Raw genomic sequence first — 23169 nt, 5'->3', positions numbered from 1 at the left:
ATTCACATCACTTTTAATGATGCTTATCCATTTTCTGTCCGTCCCCCTTTTTTTTAACCTACAATTTTCAGTCTTTATTCTTTCAGAAAAGAAACAATTCTCATCTTGTTCTTTATTAAAAAAAAAAAAAAAAGCAAACCCCACATGTTCTCTTTTCCCCTCTTGCCTTAAAATTTATTTACTTTTGGAGAGAAGGTGAGGTACTAGTGTGCCAAAAACCTTATAATTAAGAGGGAAGAATTAAAAGTTTGTGGGGTGGAGCATGTATGTGTGTGTGTTTCCATAATGAGCACATGTTGTGATATTCTTTTATAGGGGAAAATGTACCATTTGATGCATCAGTTGCTATGGTAACCGCTGGGGTTTGTCTGTGCAAAGAGAGGCAAAATGGTAATGTGGGATCCCTTGGTAACTTCAGTTCGGCATCCAGGCTACACAAATGTGAAGTTCCTGTTCCTGAAGTCCACATGTTCCTGGAAGGCACCTACTTCCTTCCCTACCTCCTGCTTCCTTGATTGCAGATTCACCAGGGTCTCAATGATGAGACTCTCAAAACCTGGAGAAGCAAAAAATCTGGGCGAGTCCAGTCCTAGGTAGAATCCTAGGGGGAGGGCTCTGGTTGAGTCTTCCTTGACAAGTACGTCTGTCGGCTGCTGACGGGCACTCAGCTGTTGACCATTCAGCCCTGTGATCTTCCAGATTCCTGCCACGATGGAGAGCTGGACTGTTCTCTGTGGCTGCAGCTCACTGGTCTCAGCCCAGTCATTTACCTCTTAGGCAGTGTTCTCGTGGTGCCCCAGAGGATCCCATAGAAAGCTGGGATGGTTTCCTACCAACCATCCCTCTTGGGAGAACTCAAAGTCTGTATCTCCTGAAAGAAACTCCAGTAGATGCATCATTGAGTTGACAAAGGGACATGGTATTTAATACACTGTTATATTCTCTGTGGAGGTGACCTTGTCATTCCTCCTTTTCTTGACCATTCCTTTGACATCTGTGTTTCTTCTGTGAAGTCAGCCTTTTTAAATCACCCCTCTCAATGACTCTTTTGGAGAGTGTTGATATGTTTGTACTTGTACTGGTGCAAAGCTATGTCCTTATACCAAAATGTGGTTTTCTAAGCCATTAAAGGATATTATACTGAAAATAGTCTATTTTGAAAGTATTTTTTAAGGATCACAAATAGCTTCCCGATTGAAAGTTTTCTTGGAATTTTGAATTTACTGATGGTCAAGGTACGAAGTGATTTTCTTATCCTAATGAGAATAATTCTTTGTTTAACTACAGTGAGATGTGTATTTGTGGATGTAATAGAGAGAAGAAAGACAAGATTTTTTTCATTTCTGAACTTTTTCATTGAAAAATCAGGCTTGCCTCCCTGCTTCTCTCACTTTTCCTATTTACCCCATCTCCCCACTTAGCCATGGAGTCTTTGACCAGAGGCATGAATTTAACCAAGGAGAAAAGCCAGCTGGGTCACCTTGGGACCTCATATCATTTTGACAGTGGAACTGAGTTTTCTGCTTTGTCCTTCTTCCCTGGTCCTGCCTCCTCAGGGTACCCTGGTCTCCACCATCCTCAGGATGTTCTGCTCCCTCCCATCTTGTCTTGCAAACACCTTCCTCAAAATCTCCACACCTATTCTTGAAGCTTATTAACAGATCACTTTTAAGTTCTTCTGACTCTCAGTACAGACACAGGTCTCTTCAACAGAACTCTGGAGTCCCTATTTCAGAGACCAACTGTATTGCAATGCATCTTTGCTCTGCTAACTTCTCACTTAGCTCTTTCTGGGATGTGCCAGAGGAACTCCAGGACTTACTACTTTGTCCCTCAGAAACAGTCCAGGAAAATCTGTACAACCTTTAACTGGTAAAAAGTTCCAGATTGGCGGAGTGGGGGGTGGGGATTAGGGGGCTAGTCCCTCAGCAAGACTGCTGAGAGTGAATCCTGCTCCTTTGCCAGTGTGCGAAGTATTTGGGAACAGATCAGAGTGGTTTCTTTGCTCTGTTTTGGTTGGAATTGTGAAAAGAGTTGTTTTATCCCCTGCCCAGGATTCTTTTAATATTTATATATTTTTAAAGTTTTTTGTCTTGGAAATGTTAAAAAATATCCCCCAAATACATGTTTTGAAGAGTTTGGAGAACCCTCATTCATAACTCAGATTCCATGACTCTCAGCTCATGCCACATTTATACCCAATGAGGCCCTTCCTCCCATATTCTTTAAAAGAAAATCTCAAATGTCATTTTCATCCATGTTGCTTGTTTGTTGATTGACATGTCTGATATCTGCCAATAATTTATTTTGTTGCATTTATTTTCTTTACCATTTGGCTCATTGATTATTTCTGTAAGAAAGGCTTACTTTCAGCTCATGATTTTATTTATTACTCTGATATCATAAGATCTTAGAACAGTTGGAAATAAATCCTGTGGTTAGAGTAACATTTTCTTATTGCTGTGTGCAAGTTGACCTGTAAATTTTTTAATTTGCCTGAATCTTGCTGACTTACCTCAAAGGGACTTTTTTATTTGTTCTGTTTTGTTAATCCTAGTTATCCTTCCAAATTCATGTTCTATCTTTATCAGTGTGAGAGAGTACTTTCAGATATTTAATATTTTAGATTGATGCTTTTTTGTGATCTGATTTCCTGAGAAAACATTGAAGAAGTTAACTTTAGAAGTTTCCAAGTGCTCTTATTAATAATTTACTTTTTCACGGAGTGAGACTGAGCCAATTATAACTGGGTACCCCTGTGTCGCCTTTTTTTTTTTTTAATGTGAGTCGCTCAGTTGTGCATTAAATTCAGAACCTGATTTCATTATCCTGTTTGAATTAAGGGTGAGGCCCTCAGGCAGATTTTGGTCAACCGTTACTATGGAAACATCAGACCTTCGGGAAGAAGAGAGAGCCTCACGAGCTTTGGCAATGGCCCGCTGTCGCCAGGAGGACCCAGCAAGCCTGGGGGAGGAGGTAGGCCCCGTGGTGTGCTAATGAGCTGCACGTGTGAAGTGAGTGTGCCCCTCCAGAGCTGCGTGTTTCTGCTTAGCAGGTTGAGACTCTAACAGATGCGTTTGGGTTGCTAGTGTGTTATTTTAGCAACTTGTTTTGTCTTTGGTCTACCATCAAATTGGTGTCTAAAAATGTCCCCCTGCAATGTGATATTGGCTAAGGCTTTCCCCCTCTTTCCCATGCAGCGAACCTCTTGGGGATACTTGAAGGACTCAGTGAACTGAACTTGATCTCACATTTTCTCGTGGTCATTCAGACTCATGTTTCCCCATAAAATGAGGATGCTGTTGGCAGTGAGGAGGGTGAAAGCTATCTTTTATAATACATGTACCATGGCAAGGGCTTTCCCAAGCATTTTACCTCCTTCATCTCCTTTTCTCCCATACATTACCCACTATCTGGTATTGAACAGAGGAAGGGGAGCTTGCTGGTGACTGGATGGTAATTTAAAGCAGGTATATCTAATCCTAATGTCCATGCTATGTGCCTCCCCACGTCTTAGGGTACTTTACACACACACAGACACACACCCTGTATTATTTTTGTTCAGTTGCAAAGTCATGTCCGACTCTTTGCAACCCCATGAACTGCATGCCGCACACCAGGTTTCCCTGTCCCTCACTATCTCCCAGAGTTTTCTCATACTTACGTCTGTCAAGTCGGTGATGCCATCCAACCATCTCATCCTCTGTTGCTCCCTTCTCCTCCTGCCCTCAATCTTTCCCAGCATCAGGGTCTTTTCCAGTGAGTCGGCTCTCCGCATCAGGTGCATCCCTGTATAGAATTGTTTTAGAACACATCCTGAAAGGTGTCCCAAAACATTGTAAGCACAGTAACAGGTGAAAGCTGCAAAAACATTGAATTCAACCGTGGGCGATGGTGTTGGCTTTAAGGGGGCTGGTAGCTCCATGCTCGAAGCACAAATGTGAATTGCATGATTCTTAGTCTGTGGTGATGACTCTTGAGAACGTCTGGTCCTTGCTGGGTTCTGCTCACAGCACAGAAACACTCGATGCTTAATAAATTAATCCCGGCAACCTCTGGGGAGGAATCTTGGGCTTCTCACCAAATAAAAATGTGGAGCAGATCTGCTCCCAGAGAACCCCAGAACACAGATCTTAGCTTCTCATCCAGAAGTTCCCAGTGATTGTCGAGCAGCTGTTTCCCCCACAATGTGTCAAAACTATTTGTCTTTAAGAAGCTGTCAGAGAAAAGACCTGATACCCCATGTCCACCTTGGATGACAGGTGCAATAGATTCTAGGCGGTCGAGGACAAGCAACGTAAAGGAGGTGGTGTTTGAGTTGACCCCTGCAGGGAAGGACTGATGGTTTTCTGTTTTTCAGAAATTGACTGCCCCATTTCCCCATGTCCATTAATATTTCAGTTTTTGCAAATAATAATGTGAAGTTCTTCAATCATGCGAAGTTCTCAAGCTTTCTAAATCCAGTTGGAATCTGTTCCACTAAGTGCCACAGGCCCTCTCTTCCTAAGTATATTCATCTGAAGCTCAGTGAGGTGAACTTTCTTTGGTTCATTCCCCTACCCCCAGCTCTTGACGCCATGCCAAGCTCTGAGTCAATAGTGAATGAATGAATGAGCAGATGCAAATTATGTGAAAGGATGAATTTGGGGCCACAGTGGGTTTCTTAAAAAGAGGGCTAAAGTGATCAATATAGGCTATGGTTCTTAAGAGTGCTTAAGTTCAGTTTGTCTCTTAAAATTGGATCAGTTCTTAATTCTGGCCCAGGTCATTGTATTTTGATGTAAGGGAGAGACTTGGCTGGATGGCTTTAGGTCTTTTGCTCAAAATGTATTACTCTTCCTTCATCCACTCTGCCTGCATTCAAGTTCCATCTCTATTACTTACCAGCTGCGCTGGGTGTTGCTGGACAAGTGACTTCATCTTGGTGCTAATAATGAGTACCTGCCTTGTGGGCTTGTTAAAAAGGTTCAGAGAGGTAGTATCATTCAACTGTTGAGTGCATAAAATGTTGGTATGCAGTAAGTATGCAATAAATGTTAGCTGCTCTGAGTGAGGTTGATAAGAGCAATGTTCCATCTTTCCAGGGGGAGGCTCCGGATCCAGCCCCATGAGCAGGGGTGAGATGAGCCTGGCCGAGGTTCAGTGCCACCTTGACAAGGAGGGCGCCTCCAATCTGGTCATCGACCTCATAATGAACGCAACCAGTGACCGAGTGTTCCATGAGAGCATCCTTCTGGCCATTGCCCTGCTGGAAGGAGGCAACACCACCATACAGGTAGGAGGCGGCGTGGCTGCCGGGGAGGAGCCAGCGATGGGTGGCGCTGAGACTGGTGTACCAAAGAACTCCTTCTTAGGGCACAAATTTCTGTTGTTCTGCAAACCGAATTCTGTTGCTTCCTTGCTGTGGTCATTCAGTCATTATTCAGACTTGGTTCTCATACATGGGTTACATTCTGAAATGGCTAAAACGCTGAGGATGTGTAAAAGAAAACGGGCTGGGAATTTGGCGCATCATAGGTAATCCATAAATGTGTGTTCAATGAATGATTGAATGCACTATATTTATTTTGTAATCCAAGATCACAGAGGATCCCATCCCCAGATGACCAGAAGGAGTCTGAACTATGTGTACTTATTATATCCATGAATCTTACAGCTCTTGCTAACTGTGTATTTATCTTGTAAATGAAAAGCTCAGTAAAACTGAACTAATTTGAACTAATACGTGCAAAGAGGGGAAAGCCAGGCTAGGTTAGTCAGACATAAATGGATGGCTTTTTGTTGGCTGATGATACACGTTTTAAAATAATAATGAGTAGAATTCTTAGGCAAAGTCCTTAAAGAAGCAATTTTAATAATATATACATAATTTTCATATAGACATGGCAGTGAAAATGATTCTTTTAAATATTTTAAAATATTTGTAATACTACCTTCATACATTCTTCATTCTTTGTTGGCTCTGAATAAGGGTTTACTTAGCTGTGTGTGTGTGTTTGTACATAAATATACACACACACATACTTTGTTAATAGCTTTTGATTGAGATATAATGTATATACCACAGAATTACCCCTTATGTATATATCTGACTTGGCCTTATATTTTTGGTCTTGAATTTAAAATCGGCGTCTGGATTAATGATGCTTTGGTCCTTTGTGCAAATTTATGAAGGGCTTTTCTTCCTGTGGGCCTGAGACAGGGTGCCTGGGTTTCAGCCCGGCTCCTCGCTCAGCCTGGCGCCCTGTGCCCGCGCGGTGGCTGCAGCCGCCCCCCTCCTCACCCTCCCACCGCACCTTCCCCAGCACACACTTGGGACGTTCACTACGTCTGCTGCCCTGAGTTGAGATTTGCACCGTGGGAGGGTCCGCTGCACTGCGGAGCTGCCCCCTGGGCGCCTGTGGCCTGTAACCTGCGGGCGGCCCTTTGATTCTCTCCCACGTGAGTCTGGCTGTGCACCCATGGGTGGGTCCTCTGGGCCCCCTGGTCATGAGGACTTGCACGCCCACTGCCGTGGTCCTGCTGTCTGCATGCTTGTGCTGGCGTGGGAGCGGGGCTGGAACACTCCTGGTCTCTGAACCCTGTCATTTCCAGGGATGGGAGCAGCCAAGCTAGACATCTACTGAGCACTTGTTATACACGGTGCTCCACTAGCGACTCCCAGGCCGGGGTTCCCAGACTCTGGGGCCAGTCAGTCTCTGAGAATTTTCTCCAGGCACAGGCAAGTGTGGAAACGAGGGCAACGTGGTCAGTTTCATAAATCAAATATATGAGTTTGAAGGACCATCTGACCAGTTTTTCTGAGGTTATATCCTGTCCACTTTATTTTAAGCTCTGATGTCTTTTCTCAAATGAAGTGGTGTTGATAGTGGTGGTTTTTTTCTACTGGCCACATCAGAAGTTGGAAACCCTAGGTTATTCCATCCCCTCCTAAAAAGCAAAAAGCAAAAAAAAAAAAAAAAAAAGCTGTGCTAATTTGCTGATCCCGGAAGCTCAGTTTTCAAGCAGTTGAAATCTCGCAAGGGTATAAGGCTTCGTATCCTTGCACATAGGAAGAATGGCGTGCGGTGGCATCCAGGAGGTGGGAAGGATACAGACCCTCCCAGAAAGAAGTAACTACAGCTATGTAAGGGGTCGGTGAAAGGCTTTTTGATGACCTGGGCTCTGTTGGATGGGTGTGGGTCTGAAAGTTGCAAATTGCGCCAGGAGCTGGGGTGTGGGGGGCTGGGTCACATGCGTGGCAAGGAGGCCCAGTGGTGCAAGGGTGGTCGGCGCACTCGGGGGACAAGGCTGGGTCCTTCGGAGCAGCCGAGTTGGTGGAGGAGACAGGACTGGGGATATATTGGGGGCAGGCAGTCCCCCAAGGGGCCTCAGAGCTGTAACGAATGACGACAAATCTGACAGATAAATTGAGCGAAGCAGAGTCTAGAAGGAATCCAATAATTTAAAAGAAGCACAGTCCAGTAATTTAAAAGTTAATCAGAAGTTATTTGGAGAGAGCTAATGAAAGCCTGAATTCAAAATGAATGTGTGGTAGACTTGGTCATATCGCGAGAGAGGATATGTTTTAGGAGGTGCGTGAGGGGATGTTTCCGGGTGTTGGAGATGTTCTCCGGTGTGGTTGAGCTGTGGTGGTTATGTGGGTATAAATCTATTCTAACAGAACTGGTGAGCTTTGCTATTCCAAAGTTCTACCTCAGTAGAAAGGAAAAAATGGGGAGAAAAAGTTCCCTCAGCGTGCTGAGGACAGAGTGTCACGCCTGGAGGCTCTGCACCCTCCCGCCTCACAGCTGGCACCCTGGGCTCGCGTGCCGCTAACGCCTGCTGGCTGACGTGTCACTGAGGGGATGCTAGTGAGGAGGTCAGAGGCTCCCTGCCCCCGTTGGCCCTGGAGGTTTTTACTGAGTCTAGATGACAAGACGCCATTAAGTAAGGACTAAGGAGGCCTGGGGAGGGCGCGAGGGGCTGGGACCGGCTGGCGTGGCAAAGTGCTGAGTTACTGGCGCGCGGCCATGTTTTTCACAGTGTACCCCTGATGGTGACGGCGAGGCACACAGAAGCTGTTTCTCCGTCAAGTTCTTTATCTTGTAACGTAATTATGAATATTAGTTCCATGTTTTCACACATTCATTACTCATATGCTCAGGCTCCAGATGAAATGCCACGGTGGAGTTCCAGGACCAGCCTCGGAGGGAGTCGGGCCGCTGTGTCTCGGAGGAGCCGCCAGTGGGCTCCTAGGTGGGTGGGCCTGGATGGGGTGGCCTGCGAGCCCCCCGCCAGGAGGGGAGGGGAGGGCACGGTGCTCGGCATACGCTGGTTCTCCCCTGATCCCATCTCCCTCTCCTTCTGCGATCTCAGGGGTTGCTGGGAAAATCTCACTCACCGCCTCATTGGAAACCTGTGGCTCCGGGAAAACTGATTCTAGCCTGGAACTGACTTGTGAGACCCCCACCTTGGCCCCAAGCTTCCCTTTCTCTGGAGAGAGTAATCTGGAATTCAGGTTGTCCGGGGCCAGCTGAGGACAGACGCCCTGAAGCCCGTGGGGGAGCGATTTCAGTTCATCTTGCTTTGGAGAAGCTGGTTCGGGGTAGTCAGGGAGCAGCTGGGACGTGTGTGTGAGGGGGGCGCGGGCTGCAGTGGTGGCTGTTAATGATTGCTGAGGGCTGTCGGCCGTGACCGGCAGGCGGCTTCCAGCTGGAGCTCGCTGCCCCCCGCTCTTCCTGTCCCCATCCCAGGAGGGGGAGTCGGGCTGTGGTCGGGTGGGCTCCCCTGGATGCCTGCTTCTCAGTGACAGGCGGTGGACAGGGCCGTCACAGGGCAGTGTGCAGGGCTGTCCAAGAAGACGGCTGCAGAAAGCTCTTACCTTGACCAGCGTCTCCTCCCAGGATGTGAAGCAAGCGTCACATGGAGAAGAAGTGGAGGGAGACCCGCTTTCCAACAGTCATCCCTGGGCTTGTGTCCTCTGTCCAAGCATGAGACACACATGGCAGGTGGACTCCTGGCTTCCTTACTGCTTTGGATCAGGATTTTTTTTTTTTAAGCAATTTAGATATTCTCTTAAAATCCAGCAGTGATGACTGGCTGGCTCCATTTCTGAACTCTTTTCTTCCCTGACTTGTGAAAATAATGATTTAAAGTATGGTGATTTGGACCAACTGTGGTATGTCCTTGCAACACATTCCTACTCAGCAATAAAAGAGAATGAACTGTTGATAAATGGGATTACGTGGGTATACCTTAAAGGCCTTATGCTCAGTGAAAGAAGTGATGCCCTGGATGGTTCTATGTACGTGACATTCTCAAAGGACAAGGCTGTGGCGAGGGAGAACAGAGCGGTGCTTGGCAGCATAGGGCTGAGGGGAGACTCTGACTTTAAGGGAACAGCGCAAAGGAACTTTTTGGTGATGCCACTGTTGTGTGTCCTGCTTTGGACACACAGATCTATACATGTTTGAAAATGTGTAGAACTGCACACCAAAAAAGTCAGCATGATCAGTAAAAAGAAATTGAAGTAAAAGCCATAATGATGACAATGACCAGCATTTATTAAGGGTTTCCTGTGGACCATGAACTATGCTTAAGTGTTTTCTCATCTACCATCCCATTTAATCCTCACAGTCTCCCTGGGAGGTAGGTGCCTGATTATCTCTTTTTTTAGATGAGAAAACTAAAGACCTGAAGGGTGAAGAACTTGCCCCTCATCAGACAAGCAGGAAGTAGCAGAGCCAAGACTGGCATCAAGTCGTTTTTAGGGCCTGGACTTGGGATGCTTGGTATTGCCACATTCTGCTGGTGCAAACCAGCCTTGAGACTAGCCCAGCCCCACAGGGAGAGAAAAAGGGTTGCACCTCTTGCTGTGAGTTGACCACATGCACTAAGGAGAGAGGGGGTTGTGGAGGGCCACCTTGGGCTACTGGCCCCCCAGCACCCCTGCAATCATTAGCTGACCACCTATCATGGGTCAGTTTAGCCCCTGAGTTGGGTGCTATGGCTGCAGAAAAGGGAGGCACCATTGTCTCTGCAGTTGGAGGAGCTGAGTTCTCCCTGGAAGTTCAGCCCCATTTCTGCAGAAGTGTCAACTCCTGACCTTCCTCTTTTGATTCTGTATGAAATTCACCCTTTTACTAAGGATGCGTCACGGGGGATCAGAGTTCTTCAGAAGCTCTAAACTTCATTGTCCAGACCTCAGTGGATTCAGTTTATAGGAATTCAAAACTAAGGACCTAGCTGCCTGCTAGGAACCCTGCCAGGGAGAATTTGCTCTCTCGTTCTGAAACCTTGTAATCATCATTTAAGTCCTGAAATGCCCCAAAGCTGAATGGAGGGTAGTTCCTGGCCTGGCATAATGGGCTCGGAGTCTTCCAATATCTTCTGTCCCTGCCCTGGCTTCTCTGATGGTAATAATGTCTGAAGATAACGTCTCCAAAACTTCTACCTGGGTGCCATCCGAGTGGCTCAGGCTTCACAGCAAACCCTCTGCTCACAGGCAGTAGCGCCTCTGCCCTGGGGGTTCTCCAGGGACGGGTGATACCGGGGAGCCCTGGGATTAAGCTTCTCTTCAAGAGAAGCTCCTTCTGTCTTCCTGCCCTCTCTCGTGCCACCTTGCTTCCTGCCAGCCCCCAGAAGAGATCTTTCCTGCTTGATGTTTTGTAAGCGAGTGGGAAACTATGAAATAAGCATTTGCTTATGAATTAATTTTTGGCACACGCGGGACTCAGCAAGTCTCATGGCACCCGCACATCCGTCCTTCGAGTCCTTGCCAGTTTCTGTGTTCCTTCCTCCTGAGATGTTCCCACCAGCTCCCTGAGGGTGCCCCCCCACTTCCTCTTCCCTGAGGGAGGACGGAGCCTGGCCTCACCTGGGAGCAGGAGGAGGAATCTTTGAGCACACCCAGTGTTTGCGTTTTTTTTTTTTTTTCTTTTAAAGCACATGCAGATGTTTGGGAATCTTTGTGCTAACATGACCATAGAAAACCCCACAGCAAATAACATGGACAGATTAAAAAAAATTTTTTTTGCTTAATTGCTTCCGGTTGCAGAAGCACAGCGAATTGTATGTATCAAATGGCTGCCCACGGCTCTTCCTATGCCAAGTCTAGCCTACAGACACACCCAAAAAGGATTTTCTTTTCCGCACGTACACAGCGTGAGCTGGAAAATGTGAGAAGCGCTGTTGGGAAACTGGCTGTGGGTTCAGCTGAGAGAGCTCCCTCGTCTAGTGGCCTTTCCGTCACCACACACTGATTTATTTTTTATCTTTTTATTTTTTGAAGTTGGCTTAAGACATCATCCCAGGAGCCAGTTTAAGATAGGAAATCTCCCATTCCCTCCAGAAGAAGTCACTGCAAGAAGGCCGTGGGGCTGGGGGTGGGGGAGCACGTGGTCTGGAGGCCCGCCCTGACCCCAGCGAGTGGAGAGGAGGGTGAGGAGGGCGGTTTCCTTAGCCTTTGCTGGAGATGGAGGGCCAGCTGGTGAGGACGATCAGCCTTGGTTTGACAGAGCCGCCACCCCAGGAGGAGGAGGAGGAGATTGGTGTGCGTTACGTAAAAGGGTGTTGTGTTTGGCAGAGGAGTGAGAAATGAGTCACTGGTGAGCGGTGTTTTCTGACCTCAGGGTTTTATCAACGTGGGAGGAGAGCTTGGCCAGCAGTGGAGTCGGGAGACTGCTGTCTCCCGGGCCTGGGGGGGGAAGGGGGCGCGGGTGTGGGAGCCGTTGCCATGACAATAAGAGGAAGGCAGGTGGCTCAGTCCCCTCTGCCCTTCGGCTGAAGCCACGCAGGGTCTGGATGGTGAGGCTTCCCAGCCTGGTTCAGGGAGAAGCTGCAGGCACTGCCAGTCAGCCATGCTTGGAGAGTGGGTGGTGTGGGGTCAGGGAATTGGAGGGACATCGCCCAGAAGGGCGGGCAGAGAAGGGAGCTTGGCCTCCACGGTGGAAATACCTGGGCCAGAGTCCCAGCCTTACCCTCGTCAATGGAGTGACCTTGGACTTTGTCAGGATGCTCAGAAACTTGGTTCTCTCATCTGGGAGTTAGAAGAACTGAGTCCCTTCCTTACGCAGTTGTTGAGAGGATTTCATGGTCACGTAGGGCTGAGAGTGCACGTCCCAGTTGAGCTGCAGGAATAGGACTGCCTGGCGCTGGTTTGGTGGAGGAAGGAAGGCTAGTCTACCCCGTCTCATCACCTCCCACCGCAGGGCTCAGGGCAAAGTCCTGGACCTCCCCCCCACCCAGCTCCTTCACAGGAAGGGGGACGGTATCCATCCCCACCTCACAGGGCTTCTGCGGCGGTTGCAGAGGGTGATTCACTCAAAGTGCCTCATCAGGGCCCAGATCATAGAAGGACCTCAAGAGGAGGTGGTGATTATTTATATGAATGCAGTCTTTATTATTTAAAATGAACTTTGTTTTATTCAGTTTGTTTTCCATTAGAAATCCAACTTCTGTCTAGTGCTTGACGATCCAGTGGGCCTCGGGAGGGTGTGCTGTTTTATGTTCTTCTCACGTACAGTTCACTTAAGTCCCTCTCACTGTGTCTGTACTTGAGATGATTTTAGAGATCCAGGAGGGTGGGAGGCTTCCTTGCCTTGCGTTCTAGATACTTACTCTGCCAGACATTCTGGGTGAAATAGAAAGCAATGGGCAGTCCAGTTACCTGCTCCCTGACTCAGGACTTTTTTTTTCTTCTCTGTTTTATTATTATTATCGTTACTACTTTGTGGTCCTAATCATCCTTGGACATGGGCCCTTCCTCTCCATTCCCAGGAAACTGACATGTCATGGAACAAGAGTCTTTCAGGATTATTGAGGTGAAGACTCAGGATCCACAAATAGTTTCCATTGTTGGGAATATAAGACTTGAATGAACGCCCCCCCCCACCCAACTGTCCAAGTGAAGGGGCCTGGATACTGTAGGGACCTCCTGTAGTTCAGGACAAGACATTACTGCACAGAGCGTCAGCATACACCTTCTCACTTGGATTGGAAAAGCTCCGTTCGGGGGTAGGATATGCATGCTGGCTTGTGCTGGTGGAAGAACTAGAGACCCGGTGTTATTTTTTTTTCTTTCCTGAGTAGCAAAGCCAGCATTGTAGGCAAAAGTGGACAGTTCCACACAGCTGTTCTCCTGGCCTTCCCTAAGGGAGGGGGCTGCAGTTGACAAGGAGTTTTGGGAGAGATCTTTGGATGGGCTTCCTAGGTGGCACTAGTGGTAAAGAACCCACCTGCCAATGCAGGAGACATGAGACTAGGGTTCGATCCCTGGGTCGGGAAGATCCCCTGGAGAAGGGTGTGGCAATCCACTCCAGTATTCTTGCTTGGAGAATCCCACGGACAGAGGAGCCTGACGGGCTACAGTCCATGGGATTGCACAGAGTCAAACATAACTAAAGTGACTCAGCACACACGCACACATTTTGGATGCAAAGTGTTAATCTTCTTTCCTACAAAATCCACAACCAGTATTAGTTTCCAAGAGGAGATGTCTTCAGAAGACCCTTTGGATTTTCCATGGTCTCCAAAATTTGACTAAGAAGAAAAAAATGTCAGAAAATTTGAAAATGGTTGTCCCTTCATTGTATCCTCTTAAATCCACAGCAAGTCTCAATTGCCCTTCTTTCTTTCTCTTCCTTCAGCTCTAGCAAGAGGTCCTTCCTAACTTTCCCTAGTGCCTTCCAAGGATGGAGTTCCTCTTAGAAACTTCTAAGCCCACAACCAGTTTCTTCTCTGTTGGCTTATGATACCTTAGTCCAAGGCTTGGCAAACTATGGTCGGCGGGTCAAATCCAGCCAGGTGCCTGCTTTTGTAAATAGTTTTACCGGAACTCAACCAGCCCTCTGGTAACCTTTAGTGTCGTCTCTGGCCACTCGCATGCTGCTGGGGCAGAGCTGAGGGGTTGCGCCAGAGACGGAATGGCAGCAAATCCTAGAATATTTACCATTTGGCCTTTTACAGAAAGCCTCTGCCAACCTCTGGGGTTTTTTAATCTTTGCTGACTAGATAGGAAGCTGCCTAAGAAAAAGAACCATGTCCTCTTTTTTTTGGCTTTACTGGGTCTTTGTTGCTGTGCCCAGGCTTTTTCTAGTTGCAGGGAACAGGGGCTACTCTCTCGTTGCGGTGTGCAGGCTTCCCTTTATGGTGGCTTCCCCTGGTTGCAGATCACAGGCTTTAGGGTGAGCGGACTTCAGTTCTTGGGTTGCATGGGCTTAGTTGCTCTGCGGCATGTGGGATCTTCCCAGACTAGGAATCAAACCTGTGTCTCCTGCATTGGCAGGCAGATTCTTTGCCACTGGAGCAACAGGGAAACCCAAGAACCATGTCTTAACTGCTTTGTTCTATGTTCCTCACTCCCTGGTAGAGCAGTGGTTTGCAGTAAATATTGGCCAGGTGATTGATATCCTAAGGACCCAGAGAATTTGGCCATTTACTCAACTGGTAAATGGAAATTCAGGGAAAGAGAGGCCTGTCCTTTTTCTTTCCTGTTTTAATCAGTGGGGAATCCCCCATTCCCTTCCTTTCCTCTAGAGGCATATATTCTCTACAAGAATATATTCCATCATCCTGCTTACCACCTTTCGACGCAGATTTGCAGGGCAGGCTTGGGCAGCTCCTTCCCGGTGATGTGTGCGTGGCTCAGGAGTCCTGAGTGTTCATCTGAACGCCCTCTCTGACCATCCACCCCAGGGCCCCAGGTTTCATGTCAGTCGCGCCCTGGTGGCCTGACGCTGTGTAATTTCTGTGTCTCCTGCAGAGGTTTTCCTTGTGGTGAGCACAGGGACTCCTTGAGACACATACGGTTAACCCTAAAATGAGATGCTGGCGCCCCGTCTAGAGCCTCTTTGTCATCTTTTTCCGTCAAGTTCCCTGGGTGATGATCTCCATCTCCGTGGCTCCCAGCTACAGTCTGTGCCAACCGCTCTGGGCCCCACCTCCCTGCCCATCTCTCGATTTCTGCACACACCCCTGCTGGGCATCTCCACCTCTGCCAGCTGTCAGTTCACATGACCCCAGGCCCGCACGTCCCCTCTGGTCCTCCACCCTGCTGCCCTCCTGTGTCCTGTATCGAGCTCAGTGGACTCCCCACCACCACCCTGCAGTCACTCACCCGAGCTGGAAACAGTGACATAATCCATCTCCTCCCTCCTGATTTCCATCAGGAACTCATTCCGCGCCCACTCTGCCTCGCAGTGTTCTCATAGTCAGGACTTCGTTAGGACTTGTCACGAGCCAGACAGTCGACACCCGGAAGGTACACGGGACACGCCTCAAGTGGCCCAGCTGGGGCTGGGGGAGCTGGGTCGGGAGCAAAACGCTCTAGCTTCAGAATTCCTGTCTCTGACCAACGTCCTGCACCCCCTGCCGGCTCAGGGCCATCTGAGTTCTGAGCCTGAGATGGGCTCTTTGCAGCCTCCCTGCTTCGGGACATTTCTGTCTGCCACGCTGCAGTCAGCCATGCCTGGACCACCTGGTCCCCTGCCACGGAAGATGGAATCCACGGGGCGCTGGGGTGATGCGCCGGAGCCTGAGTGCCCGGCCCCCTCTGCTGCTCACGCCCACCCCCGAGCTCATTGTCCTGCGGCCACACCTGCTGGTTTGCCAGCCCTGGGCCCGTGCTGAGATGCCTGTGCGCCGTGTGGGACGTGCCCAGTTTCCCTCTGCTTGGCATGCTCCCCGGGCCCTGTTTGAACTGCCTCCTGGTCTGGAAGCGTCTTAATCCCCTGAGGCAGAGGCAGTGGTCTCTGTGTGTGGGCAGTTCATTTACTTAGCAGTCAGCACACTTGACGTGGAGGCTCGTTGTTAGACAGGGGGAGGCAGCAATCAAGTCAGCCTTCACTCGCAAGTTCCCCAGGGAAGTCTCTGCATGTGTCGACTGAAGGGAACTTAGCTGTCCGAAATGAATAAATGCAAAAAACCTTGCTCTCTAGGCTCATTCTGAGGGTTATATGAAAAAATATATGGGGGAAAAAAAAGAGAAAATATACGGAAAGCCCTCAGCTCAGAATGCTGCCTAATAGGTACTCCTTGCTTATGGTTACTTTTTTGGTTATCTGTCTTCCCTCTCCTCCTCTCCCCTCAAGAGTGATAATTTCTCCCAAGATCAAACTTTGGTCTTACTTCCTCCGCAGCACTTGGACCATGGTCAGAGCTCAGTGAATGTTCCCTCAATGAATCAAAAGCCTGGGCTCTATGTGATCACCATGTTAACATTCGTCTACTTGTTCTTTCCTGAATATCAGTGTGAGGATGTGAAATGTGAAGATGTGTTGCTGACAGTTATCACCATTTTAAAGGGGCACCTTCTTTAAGCATGGGAGGGAGTGAAGTTTATTTGAACCCAAGGAAAACATAATGTCAGTGTAGAGAACTCTTCTTCTGATAACAGAGATACTTGCTGGGTTTTTTCTTCCTTGTAATAACTATAGATGCTGGTAATTGTGTGTGTGTGTGCGCGTGCGCACGTGCACGCACGCACACATTCAGTTGTGTCAGACTCTGCCACCCCATGTCCTTTAGCTCACCGGGCTCCTCTGTCCATGGGGATTCTCCAGGCAAGAATACTGGAGTGGGTTGCCATGCCTTCCTCTAGGGGAATCTTCCCAACCCAGGGATCAAACTCACATTTCTTACGTCTACCTGCTTTTGCAGAAAGATTCTTTATCCCTGAGCCACCTGGGAAGCCCGGTGGTGATCATAATGGATACCAAAGTCTGAGTGCCCACGTGCCAGAAGCGAGGCGTGATGCCCTCTATGCATGGTCTCATTTACTCTGTGTGATGGTCTTGGGTGGGCAGGTCCTACCTGGATCCGTTTTTGCTCGGTGGGAGATAAGAGGATCCAAGAGGTCAGAGTACTTGCTTAGGGTCACAGTGCTCACTGGTATCTGGGTCAGACTTTGTTTCCTGCCAGAACCTGAGCTCCCAGCCCCTCTGCAGGGCTGCCTCCTATATGAGAAGCCTCTAGCAGCCTCCCTAGCATGGCCACTCCCTGGAGACCAGAGAGATGGGCCAAGGGCTCCCCTGGCGGACCCTGCTTCTGTTTTTTGGGCGCATTAGAATTGTGGCTTCTCTTCTTTTTGTTAATGTACTCATTTTGGAGGGCAGTCTGCCTTCCAGAGAAGCCCCAAGATGGCTTGTGTGTCTTTGGTTTGGTTGTATCACTGACCTGTGAATGACAGAGGAGAGAACCATGAAGGACTTCTTTTTCAGGCTGGGCGTCTCATTTGCCAAATAAAAATTACACACATCATGTATGCTGCTTCCCTTCTGTGGCTGCCAGGGCCTCAGGTCTCTGCAGGTTAATGGGAAGGGAAGTGTCTTGCATGACTTCCCCTCTGTGGAGACAGAGGGCAGCTCATTTAATGGGGCTCCTAAGAAGAGTTACATCATATTACTACAGTTGTCGGGTTTTGCCTGCCTCTCAAAGAGCATATGCAGTTTGGTGTAATGTGAGGCTTATTAGAATTCTTGCCCATTTTGTATGCCCTGGATCCTCCCCCTGTTTGAGTCCTGGGTAGGTTGAAGGATATTTGTGTTTTTGCAGAGGGAAAAGGAAGTGATTGGTTGCCTCGATTTAAGTGCCTTCTAGGGCAGGCACAGTGCATGGAGCCTCTGTGTACTTGATCTGGGCTGGGGGGGGCGTTAACCCTAATTACAGATGGGAAAACTTGAGTCCCGAAAGATCCAGGGGGTCCTCCCCACAGTCACCTAGTTAGCAGAGCTGAGACATGGCACCCAGGTCTGTGTCTCTCAAAAACCTCTTGACTTTCTACCACACTGGATTGCCTTGCAGTTGCATGGGTCCAGCACCAGGGAGCTGATGAGGACCCCACATCCACGGTGGTGTTTTTCTTATTTATTTATTTATCATGGTGGTGTTTTCCATCTTCCAGAGTAGCCTCTGCCTTGTTATTGATGGGGGCAGGGTAGGCAGCGCTGGTTATTTGGTCAGAGAAGCAAGTGGTCACTGCTTGGTTATGCAGTGATTTCTCAAAGTCGACCTAGGAGCCACACAATGAAAGTACATTCGGCCTTATAACAATGTCTGAACCCTTCTGTAGTTTCTACCTGTGTTCTTTCTCTGGTCAGAGGTGAACTTGCCTCTCACATAGTAGAGGTTCTGGCTCAGTTAGGTTTCCGTGAGTTTTCTGGAATTCATGTTGGGGGAGTGGAGGGGCAGGAGAGTGAAAGCCTGGGTGCACTGCATGTGGCTGTTGCGAACCCCTCTACTATTTCCAATTAGCGGATGCATGTGTGAGTTGTATGCCTGTCTTCTATTTACAAGAGGAAATATCCCATTTAATTTTATTTTCACACCGAGAGCCCAAGTGTTAAGAGAACACGGTGTTCTAACACTCCCTCGGTTATCAGCTGCAGAGCGGAGGTTGTATATTGTCACATACAGTTTTCCGAGTGTATTTCTACATTTGTTACCTGGCAACCTTGCCACTTCGGGGCAGGAAGATGTATGGCTTCCTACCAGATCCACGCTGTTTGTATTGCAGAAGGTAGGTGGTGTCTTCCTCACGGGAATATAGAAGAGGAGAAAGCTCAGGCTCACGGGGCTCAGTTGAAAGGCTTGAGCTCACGGGGCTGAGATGTTTCGGTGGCTGACCCAAGAGCAGGGCTCCAGTGGGAGGATGGCTCTTGTCCTGCTTGGAGGGATGACTTATTGTGTCCTTGATCACTTCCCAGTTTTGATGAGAAAGGCAATTCCCAAGAGAGGGATGAGAGCCACGATATCCCCTTTTGGGGATCTTCAGGGTCTTCTGTTGAGCGGATCAACTGCATGGAAAGCACTGTGGCATGGAATTTGCATGCCAAGTGGGGCCTCAGGCCATGATAGCATCCCGCTCCCCACCTATGCCCTGTGTCATTAACCTGCATCGCAGAAGATACTTGTATTCAAAACCCTTGCAGCCTCGGTTTGAAAGTCCTCTGGGTTGAAGCCACACGTTCCAAGACCCAGGAAAAGTTTGCTGAGACCAAGGACCGTGAATTCTCCAGCACCTATAACATTGCTTGGGAAATGCTTCAAAGAGAAAAATTCCCATGGTAACAGTTTTTTGAAAGAGTCTTGTGGCCTCCGTAGGTTAGACAAGATAGCAGAGTGGTGGGACCTGGCAGCATAGCCCATCTTCACATGCTCCTTTAAGTCCCCCTCCTGGTGATGCCAGAGCCAGAGTCTGTCTGCAAGGCCCACAGCACTCACTACGTTGAGTGGATCCCAGGGCTTCCCACTGGTGTTTGCCTCTGCAGTTCTTCCCTCTGTTGGCCTCCTTAATGAGGAGGCCTTTGCAGTCCACTGGACTCTTAATGTCTTGCCTGTTGAGAGAGAAGAAGACAGCTGAGTCCTCCTGGAGGTATTTAGAAACCATCAGTTAGCTTTATTATTTCTTTTGGCTGTGCCCTGCGGCACATGAATCTTAGTTCCCCTGTTAGGGGTCGAACCTACGCCCCCTGCATTGTAAGTGCAGAGTCTTAATCGTTGAACCACCCAGGAACTCCCCTTCAGTTAGCTCTCAGTATATGTATTTTGAGTGCTCCAACCTTCTTTAGAAAACTCAGGCTGTTTATTTGGTTTCACATGGTTCTCTGCTCTTGGGTGTTAATGTCATTCCTGGTATCATCAGGAAATGGCCTGAGAGGAAGCCACAAGATTCCTTACGGTTTTATTCTATAGCAGGTGGATTTTTTTTTTTTTAATACCTGAGGAGGACTTGATCCCTGAGGGTTCTGAACTTGGACAATCATCCTGAGTGTCCTTAACGTGGAAATCTATATCCTACTGTTTAAACTTTAAGATGATCCCTAACTGGCTTAAAGTCCTCAACCCACAGCGGAGGAAAACGTTGCAGGGAAAAAAAAAAAAACAAGGTCATGCTGCATTTTTTTGGTAAGCACAGGAATCAACATAGAGATGTTATATAACTTCTATTTATATCCTCCTTGCTCACTATCTGCAGGCAGACAAGAGTCGCTGAGAAGGGATTTAATGAGCTCTCTGGGTTTGCTCACCTTCCTGAGCTGGTAGGAACCAGCTTGTTCTCAAGTGCGTCAGCAAAGAATCTGCCTGTGGGTGGGCGGCCGGGGTAGGTGGACAGACTTGTTTCCATGGTGTTCTTTAATTCCCCTGTCTCTCAGCCATCTCACCCCCCCCTTCCCTGACTCCTCCCTCTCCCTCCTTTTCTCCTCTTTCTTTCTTCCCTCCCCCTGCCCCAGTCTATAAGCTTGCTTGTTTCTCACACCTAATTCAGGATTCTTGGAGCTGTCCCCAGAAAGAATATTTTCCTTTCCCCCTAAGAATTCCCCATTGTGTGGCTCTAAGACATCAGAAAGGTTTTGCCTAAGGTGTCTTTTCCCCCACCCTCACCTATATCTCTTCCTAGGATATTTTTTTATTACCAGCCCCTTCATTGTAGGCACCTATCCTAGGAGTCTTCAGGCTCAAACAGTAAGGAGCTTTCTTGTAGCTATCGGGTTGCCCATGAACTGGGTGGATTCCATTGCCAGTTGCCCCAGAGAAGGAGGGCGGTCGGTATTTCCATCATCCCTCTTTGTGCTCTTGGCCTGGGTTGGGTGAAGTCTCCTGTCTCATCTAGCACATTATTAAATGGAGCCGCATGAAAACAAGAGAATGTGTGTGTCCCACGGTTGATAATTCTTGGAGCTCGGGCAACATCTGTTACCTGGGGGTTGCGATTACTCAGCCTGCCTTTAAGAAAGAAGTGGCTGCTCCATCCAGTTCTCAGCAGGGAAGCAGAACTGGCCTTCTGAGAAGCGCCAGGGGTGCCCACCTGCACCCAGCTGCTCTGATGGCTTTGGATGTGGGTCACATTCTCACCAGAACCTAGGCACTTAAAAAATGTGCATTCGGGAGGTTATAATGAAATGTTCTTAGAAAAGAGAAAATAGTTCCCATGAGGACAGGCTTTAAAAAAAAAAAAAAAAAAAAACAGAAAAGCCAAAACCCACCCCTGCCTTGCCCAAGAGTTGTGCAATCCTTAATAGCAGTAGCCTGTTTGAATAATCAAAGGCGAGCTGACTTCCCCTTAGTAACTTCTGTTAGAGACATCTGCATAAAATATCCCCGGATTCCAGACCAAGAAGGTAACTTTTTTTTTTCCCCTCTGAGTAACTGGAGGGACTTTCCCTTTGGAAGGCTTCCAGCAGAGTTAACTTCATGGTTGAGAATACTTTCTCATTAGAAACAGCCAGGGGATAGAGTCCTGACCTGGGGTATTACAGACACATCACACGCAAGCCCGGACCCAGAGCCTCTGAGAACCTCCATGACTTCCGTAGCTGGCTGCGACCCTTGGGCACGACCCTCCTGCTCCCTGAGTGATCTGTGCCCACGTGCACTTCCTCCATCCTCTGAGTTCCTTTATGAAAGTGTCAGAGCCTCCCTGACAGCTCTCCCAGTTTCCTTTGTCTGGGTTTTACACTTGTCATCAAGATGCCCCAGACATCGAAGTGGGGAGAGTCCTGTAAACCATCTGACGTCTTCAAGCCAGTTGTCTCCCTTTGATTCCAGGACTTAACTAATTTTTTTTGCTGTTGTTTTTTAATTGCTATTGGAGGAGGCTGGTGCTTCAGTTGCCCTCACCATACGGTGTTTGAGAAATGTGTTTTCATTAGTCCACCTTGCAACACAAGCCCGCAGACTGCTCAGCCCTGGGCTCGTAGCTGTGAAGTCAGGGGCGGGAGCCAGGTTGTGAGATGGCAGGTCCACGAAGGATTGTCCTTCCGACCCCACAGTTAATAATGCAGGTGTCAGCGGGGCAGAGCAGTTAACAGTTAACTAGATGGATTAGGGTCAGCAGCTTCCCGAGCCCATCACAGAGGCCTGGGCACAAACCTGATAAGCCTCTGAGAGACTAGAACGCCACATCAGCTTCCTTCCGCTGGTCTTTGGCATTCGGCGTTTTCCCTGCTTGGCAGGACTTTGAGCTTTCACGGACAGGGACCTTCTGGTTATTGAGTTAAACTTCAGCTGCCGTGGCTGCGCAGCTCACCTTGATTTCAGTCTTTGAGCACTGCCCCTCCCTCGGAACTCTTGGGTGTTCACTAAGATAGCAGGCCTTGATGGAGGACGAAGTGGCCGTGAAACAGTCCAGACCGAGGTCACATGGGCTTGCCCTCAAGGAGGCTCCAGTCTAGCAGGGGAGATGGATTGTAAGCCCGTTAACAATGAAATATGTGAATTGAGAGACGTGCAAAGAAGGAAGCAGCCAGGGTGCAGATCAGCACAGGAAAGCCACTTAGAATGGTCAGGGGAGGGTTCTGTAGGGAGTTGCATTGACGCCCAGACCTAGCGGTCAAGAAGAGACTGAGAGTTGTGAGGAGCAGAGGGCAGGAATGTTCAGACAGACGGGTTGGCGTGGGCTTGGCACATTGCAGGAACTGAAGGAGGCCAGTGTTTTTGGAGCATAGTGCTAGGAAGGGATTTGGGGTGCACACAGGCAGGAGACCGCTGCTTGACCCAGGTACCACACTTGTCATCGGGTGAATGGCTCGATCGGGTGGTCTCAGCGGCCCCCGCCAAGCCTTGTCTGTGCTTCTAAAGGGTTCAAGTTGGCTTGGCTGTGACCTACTTGGATACACGTCACTGATGCCAGAGCCATGATCTGTGAAACAGCGCTTAGCACAGATGAGCGCTGGGTACTCTCGTCCCGCCGTCCCCATCCATCTGGCCCTCTGTACGTTTCACTTGTGGATCCCCAGGATGTTCTCCGCTGCCATATGGAAGCTCCCTGATGGGCCAGTCCCTAGTGAAATGGGCCTGCAGGTTTGGGAGGAAGGGAAGCCCTGGAGCATGTACTTTGGGGTTGTGACCGGAGAGGTCATTGGATAGAGCAGAGGACAGCAGGTGACAATTGGCTGTCCATCAGGAATGCACTTGCGTGGCTGGATGTTTTGCTATTTGCCAGCCGTCATCTTTGTCTCCAGTGGGCCAGGTGTATTTACTTCTTTTTGGATTTTATGGTCCAGTGGGTATGTCACAGTTGCGTTTCTTGAGAGCAGGGAAGGGAACGTGTCTGGTTGGAATACTTAGCAGGTGCAGCCCCTGTGCTGGGCTTCCACCACGGTACCTGCTAACTCCATCCTCCTGGCCTCTCGGTGGCACTTCCCCTACTCTTTCCTTGGTTACAGATGAGGAAACCGAGGCTGCAGGTTA

General features: G+C 48.7%; 1 protein-coding gene across 9 annotated transcripts in view; it reads left to right on the top strand.

The window, feature by feature from the left end:
• The window catches only part of ITPR1 (inositol 1,4,5-trisphosphate receptor type 1), a 344659-nt gene that overhangs the window by 229994 nt on the left and 91496 nt on the right, over window positions 1-23169 (top strand). For all 9 annotated transcript variants that reach the window (XM_070455631.1, XM_070455630.1, XM_070455627.1 and 6 more), the window contains 2 exons: window positions 2844-2976; window positions 5085-5275. In XM_070455631.1, coding sequence (XP_070311732.1) covers window positions 2844-2976; window positions 5085-5275 — 324 coding nt within the window. The remainder of the gene's footprint in view (window positions 1-2843; window positions 2977-5084; window positions 5276-23169) is intronic.

Source organism: Odocoileus virginianus, chromosome 26 (genome assembly GCF_023699985.2).
Source record: "Odocoileus virginianus isolate 20LAN1187 ecotype Illinois chromosome 26, Ovbor_1.2, whole genome shotgun sequence".
Taxonomy (NCBI): Eukaryota; Metazoa; Chordata; class Mammalia; order Artiodactyla; family Cervidae; genus Odocoileus; species Odocoileus virginianus.
The sequence above is the reverse complement of the archived record's forward strand: the minus strand, read 5'-3'. Positions and strand labels throughout refer to the sequence as shown.